At 37.7% G+C, this 6,865-nt stretch overlaps 1 protein-coding gene across 1 annotated transcript; it reads right to left on the reverse strand.

Moving 5' to 3' along the window:
* Nucleotides 1-673: 673 nt before the first annotated feature.
* On the reverse strand, nucleotides 674-5,225 carry LOC121381619 (caspase-3-like). Its single transcript, XM_041510958.1, has one exon. The coding sequence runs from the start codon at nucleotides 4,773-4,775 to the stop codon at nucleotides 3,915-3,917; it is 861 nt and encodes a 286-aa protein (XP_041366892.1). The 5' UTR covers nucleotides 4,776-5,225; the 3' UTR covers nucleotides 674-3,914.
* Nucleotides 5,226-6,865: the final 1,640 nt, after the last annotated feature.

The raw sequence follows: 6,865 nt of genomic DNA on the forward strand, positions 1-6,865 counted from the left end.
TCTTTCCAATTAGCAGCAAGGGATCTTTTATTTGCGCTTCCCACAGGCAGGATAGCACAAACCATGGCCTTTGTTGAACCAGTTATGGATCACTGGTCGGTGCAAGTGGTTTACACCTACCCATTGAGCCTTGTGGAGCACTCACTCAGGGTTTGGAGTCGGTATCTGGATTAAAAATCCCATGCCTTGACTGGGATCCAAACCCAGTACCTACCAACCTGTAGTTAAAAACAAAACAAACTCTCACAAGGAGGTGAACTGTGTAGTGAGACCTATGTTTGTGGTTTCTAACAGACGACCAGCCTCAGTAGCGTCGTGGTTAGGCCATCGGTCTACAGGCTGGTAGGTACTGGGTTCGGATCCCAGTCGAGGCATGGGATTTTTAATCCAGATACCGACTCCAAACCCTGAGTGAGTGCTCCGCAAGGCTCAATGGGTAGGTGTAAACTTCTTGCACCGACCAGTGATCCATAACTGGTTCAACAAAGGCCATGGTTTGCGCTATCCTGCCTGTAGGAAGCGCAAATAAAAGATCTCTTGCTGCTAATCGGAAAGAGTAGCCCATGTAGTGGCGACAGTGGGTTTCCTCTCAAAATCTATGTGGTCCTTAACCATATGTCTGACGCCATATAAACGTAAATAAAGTGTGTTGAGTGCGTCGTTAAATAAAACATTTCTTTCTTTCTTTCTAACAGACGATTGTTTCTACACTTGGTCCAGTGAGAGAAGAAAATAATCACTTGCACCACATGGGCTACTTGTACTGAAACACACCAAAGGAATGTTAAAAAGTCTAGGGAATCTCAAACCTCCTAAAGATGGATGTATCTTCCTAGGGAATCTCAAACATCCTAAAGATAGATATATCTTCCTGGGGAATGGCAGACCTGAAGATGGGTCAGGAAGGCTGTATCTTCCTGGGGAATGGCAGACCTGAAGATGGGTCAGGAAGGCTGTATCTTCCTGGGGAATGGCAGACCTAAAGATGGGTCAGGAAGGGTGTACCTTCTTGGGGAATGGCAGACCTACAGATGGGTCAGGAAGGGTGTACCTTCTTGGGGAATGGCAGACCTAAAAATGGATCAGGAAGGGTGTATCTTCTTGAGGAATGGCAGACCTACAGATGGGTCAGGAAGGGTGTATCTTCTTGGGGAATGGCAGACCTACAGATGGGTCAGAAAGGGTGTATCTTCTTGGGGAATGGCAGACTGTGCAATCTTTATTTTTTTACTTAATCCTATGCGACATTCGAAATTCAATAGCCCCACAAATGCCCAACCCTGGCTGTGTTGCTGTTTGCTCTCTTGCACCTCTCAGATGGGCAGGCCCCCCTCCCATCCTCCCCGAACTCTTTTCCTATTCTGGACGGAGGAGCTGGTTTGGGCCAACACCTATGCCCTGGACAGGCGTGTTATTCAACAGCTTGCTCTAAATGTGCACATTAAGCCCTATGACCTGACTTGACCTGACCTGACCTGACCTGACCTTCACCTACTGGAAAAATGTAGCGCGTTTTCTGTGAAGACTACATATCAAAAATTACAAAATGTTTCACATTCAGTAACCGTTGATTAATTAATATGTTCTAGTGGTGTTGTCAAACAAAACTAACTTAACTTTTCTATATTTATAAGTTTCCCAGGAATATGCAACTTGTAAACAAAATTCAATGCTGAATGCTTAGAGAAAAGTCTAACCAGTACTTAGTTCACTGATAAAAACATGTATATAGTATATAATACATGTAGCCTACCAGTATTTATATATATATATATATATATATAGTAGAATCTTGTTGGTTGAACACACCACAACGCTCGAACCAAAAACAAAGTCTCTTTGAGTTTTTTGTTCGGTAAACCCGTATATTAACTGCTGACAGGTCGAACACGTCCAGGGTCGACTATAAGCTTTCACTCAAACTAAATTATCGGTCCCGTCTGTGTTATACCATTGGCTTGAACCCCATCAGTGCTCGAGAAAGTGTTCAACCAATCGGATAGTTACATATTATTTTGGTAACTGCTAATTTAAAATTTCATCAATGTGTTATATGGCAAAATATCTGAGTGAAAGAATTTATTAGAAATTACGCCGAGTGTGTGATGCAGACGCCCTTGACAGTATTAATTAAATGTGTGGTTGCTGAAGTGATGACAGCCGATTAACTCGCCCATTGTTTTATTTAAAACTGGTCTTGCAGATGTGTTCAAAGTAACGCTTTATGCCAAGTCCCATTTGTGCACTAATCGATTGGTATCATGGTTCATCTAATTGTTACCATAACACTAGCTGTACTTGAAAGATCATTACCGATAGCCGCCTAACAAACAACATAAAGAAAGGATTGCATGGCTATTGATGTTTCCCCAATTCATCTATAGTTTGTTCTGCCTAAATAATTAATCCGAAGGTTGTAATAACCAACTGCGCAAGCACAGCAATAGGTGTTTCTTTTCGGTGGTTTCTCATTCAATATCTGATGGATCACCAGTTCGAGGGAAATATAGCTAATAACACAGATGGGACTGATAATTTAGTTCAAGCGAAGGCTTATATTCTGCCATCATATAACACTGGTGTGAAATAATCATCAGTTTTATATAAAAATAGTAGGCACGTGACATAACCATAGTGTTTTGCATATAAATAGTAGTGTTATCATGATGCTGTTTTACACACAAACTGTACTACCACTAGCGTGACATACTCATACTATTTTACATCCAAATACAAAACAAATACAAAACCATATGTACTGTACATCTGTGACATAACCATGTATGATGTTATTTTAAAAATATTTGACTGAAAAATAATATTATCATTGCTACATAATATAACACAACATTAACTATGTTCTTATATGAAAATAGTCAGATCAAGTTTATAACACAGAACTATGTTCTTATATGAAAATCAATCAGATTAGCTGTCTTTATAACACAACACTATGTTCTTATATGAAAATCGGTCAGATTAGCTATGTTTTTATCACAACACTATGTTCTTATATGAAAATCAGTCAGATTAGCTGTGTTTATATCAAAACACTATGTTCTTATATCAAAATCAGTCAGATTAGATCTCTTTGTAATACAGCACTATGTTCTTATATGAAAATCTCTTTGTAACACAACATTATGTTCTTATATGAAAATCGATCAGATTAGCTGTCTTTATAACACAACACTATGTTCTTATATGAAAATCGGTCAGATTAGCTGTCTTTATAACACAACACTATGTTCTTATATGAAAATCGGTCAGATCAGCTGTCTTTATAACACAACACTATGTTCTTATATGAAAATCGGTCAGATCAGCTGTCTTTAAAACACAACACTATGTTCTTATATGAAAATAGTCAGATCAAGTTTATAACACAACACTATGTTCTTATATGAAAATAGTCAGATCAAATTTATAACACAACACTATGTTCTTATATGAAAATAGTCAGATCAGCTGTCTTTAAAACACAACACTATGTTCTTATATGCAAATAGTCAGATCAAATTTATAACACAACACTATGTTCTTATATGAAAATCAGTCAGATCAGCTGTCTTTAAAACACAACACTATGTTCTTATATGACAATAGTCAGATCAGATCTCTTTATATCACAACACTATGTTCTTGTATGAAAATCAGTCAGATCAGATCTCTTTATATCACAACACTATGTTCTTGTATGAAAATCAGTCAGATCAGATCTCTTTATATCACAACACTATGTTCTTGTATGAAAATCAGTCAGATCAGCTGTCTTTATAACACAACACTATGTTCTTGTATGAAAGTCAATCAGATCAGCGGTGAAATCTTGTCATTTCACAACAGTGTTCCTCATTATCAGGACATAGCAAAAGACTTGTGATGAAGAAAAACACACCTTCACCCCGAGTTTGCTAAGTTAGCACAACTAGTTTCGTTAAGGTTGACTTCGTTTCTGGAATCTGTTTTTGTCCAACACACTTGTCCATATCATCCCTGACTTTATTAAAGATGTCGTCAAGGCTCCATCCACGGCACCTGTCCATCACATTGATCAAGGTGGATATGAAAGGAGAGCCGTTTGTCGGGTCTCTGTAGGCGAAGTGTTCCGGAGTCGTAGCAAACACTGTCAGGAAATCGGCGTGTTCATGTACGGGAAACTCGCATGTGACGTCACACTCGTAGCTTCCTTCATGATCAACCTTATCCACGTTGACACCTTGTGCAGGTGCCCCTCCCTGACAAGCCTGGATGAAGAACAATTTGGGCTTCTTCGCTAAAGTGGAACACTGCCTGGCGGAGAAAAACAACTCTATTTCTGCCACACTGACAGGACGTCCGTCAGTTCCAAACACGGACCCGTGTTGGCCGTGAGAGAGGATGAAACACACAAAACAGTCATATGCTCGATGGTCGCTCAATGATATTTGTTTCAGTTCTTTCAACATATCTTGTTGAATCTGGTTTTCAAAGATTTTGACTTCAAACTCACATTGTTTGAAGAAACTCTTCAGTTTACGGACGTCTTCGTCCGTCCCATTCCATTTGCTCATTCTGCGAGAGGTGAAGTCTTTGTTGTTAATGATCACACACATGCCCTTTGGTCTGGCGTCCATTTTGTACTGCTTGCATTCATGTCCAATTGGAGAGAATCTCATAGACAGCATTATACTGATAACATCAAACACTAATAGAAAGAGATATAATTTGTTTGCATACATATCCACGGCAATTTGAATCGCAAATAGGCAGCTAAAAAATTTATTGTTCAACATTTTCGTTTTAACACTTTGACTACTCGACTCATTGGTGTTAAAAAGGTAACGAGCTAAAAGTTGTAATAACTTCCAAAGAAATTCCTTTTCAAGAAACTGATAGTAGCAAATAAGCACGGTACATACCAACTCGTACCGCCAAATGGATATCTCTAGTATTGCTAGTCGGAAAATTAACAGCAACAGGATATCAGCTTGTACATTATAACGGAACAACAACTTGTTTCTTTCTTCTTTTTGTGTATATGTGTTGACCAGCAGCAGGATCACACAGCGACAAACTATTGCTGAATAAAACACTACGTTAGCCAAATGGTCTGTTAGTTTCCACCATGTGAAGCAAATCCACAACACTGATAGCAAGACATAATTTAATTTTCATGTTTCCCAATGTTCAGTAATATCTTTAAAATGTGTTGAGTGCGTCATTAAATAAACCATTTCCGTTTCTTTTATTTCCTTCCTCTCTTCAATAATATCTTCACCCAACTGAGGATCTGTTATATTCTGACATGCAAATTGAATAAGGAAGTATTTCTCTACTATGTGGCTGTAACTATGTATACATGTTGTAGCAACATGTATGTTGGTTACCCTATTTCTGAAATGGGAATTCCCGATAAAATATGGATTGATACCGATAGTGTCCGAGATGCATGTCATAACTGACAGAGGTTATTCTACCCTTGTATGTATAATGATAACCAAAAAAAAGAAAGAAATGTTTTATTTAACGATGCACTCAATACATTTTATTTACGGTTATATGGTGTCGGATATATGGTTACGGACCACACAGATATTGAGAGAGGATACCTGCTGTCGCCACATTATGAGCTACTCTTTTCGATTAGCACAATGGATCTTTTATATGCACCATCCCACAGACATGATAGTACATACCACAGCCTTTGTTACACCAGCTGTGGAGCACTGGCTGGAACAAGGTATAATAATACAGGAACAGAAGCTGTATTTTATGACATGACAACTTTAGTAATACACATCTATTTTTAGCAATATCCTCACTTGTGAAAGGAATACAGCACAAAATGTAAATGTTTTTTAAAATGTAAGTTTGTTTTGTTTAAGGACACCACTAGAGTACATTGATTTATTAATCATCGGCTATTGGATGTCAAACATTTGGTAATTTTTTACGTATAATCTTAGATGGGAAACCCACTACATTTTTCTATTATTAGCAAGGGATCTTTTATATGCACCATCCTACAGACAGAATAGCACATACCATGGCCTTTGGTATACTAGTTGAGGTGCACTGGCTAGACAAACATATTCTTTGCAAATTCCAAAGATATTTTGACTATTAAAAATTTTGCTTAAACAAACCAAAAAAATAGAACAAGAAAAAAATGTGTTTGGTGTTTTCTTGGTCAACTTTTGCATGTTTTAGCTGCCATTTATGAAACTCTGGTAGCAATATATAATATAAAATTGCATTGAAAATAATTTTACATAACGTTTTATTGTGCTGATCCCAATATCGCATACCAGTAATCCCATTTTCAAAACAATCCACTAACTACATATAAACTGATATACCAAGATGGCCAACTATAGTCATGTTCATTAGAAACAAATGCTTTAAATTTAGCAACTATAAGATTCAATTACTATAAATAAATAAATAAATAAATAAATAAATAAAAAAAAAATAAAAAAATATGACTATATGTCAGAATTACCAAATATTTGACATCCAATAGATGATGATTAATAAATCAATGTGCTCTAGTGGTGCCGCATCTGTGCAGTGAGTTACAACCAGATCCACCAGTCTCAATCCAGAAGTTTGAATAAACCTTTCTGAATCAACCAGTCTGAATCAACCAGTCTGGATCAACCATTCTGAATCCAGAAGTCTGAATGCACCTTTCTGAATCAAACAGTCTGGATCCACCAATCTCGATCCACCATTTTGGATTCACCAATCTGAATCTACCAGTCTGAATCCACCAGTCTGGATTCACCATTCTGGATCCACCAGTCTGAATCGACCAGTCTGGATTCACCTTTCTGAATCAACCAGTCTGGATCCACCAATCTGGATACACCAGTTTGGATTC

The sequence above is a fragment of the Gigantopelta aegis genome, chromosome 2 (assembly GCF_016097555.1).
Source record: "Gigantopelta aegis isolate Gae_Host chromosome 2, Gae_host_genome, whole genome shotgun sequence".
Classification (NCBI taxonomy): Eukaryota; Metazoa; Mollusca; class Gastropoda; order Neomphalida; family Peltospiridae; genus Gigantopelta; species Gigantopelta aegis.

Excerpts from the sequence above, each read along its gene's own strand:
- LOC121381619 (XM_041510958.1), bottom strand. The coding sequence starts at position 4,775 with ATGTTGAACAATAAATTTTTTAGCTGCCTATTTGCGATTCAAATTGCC.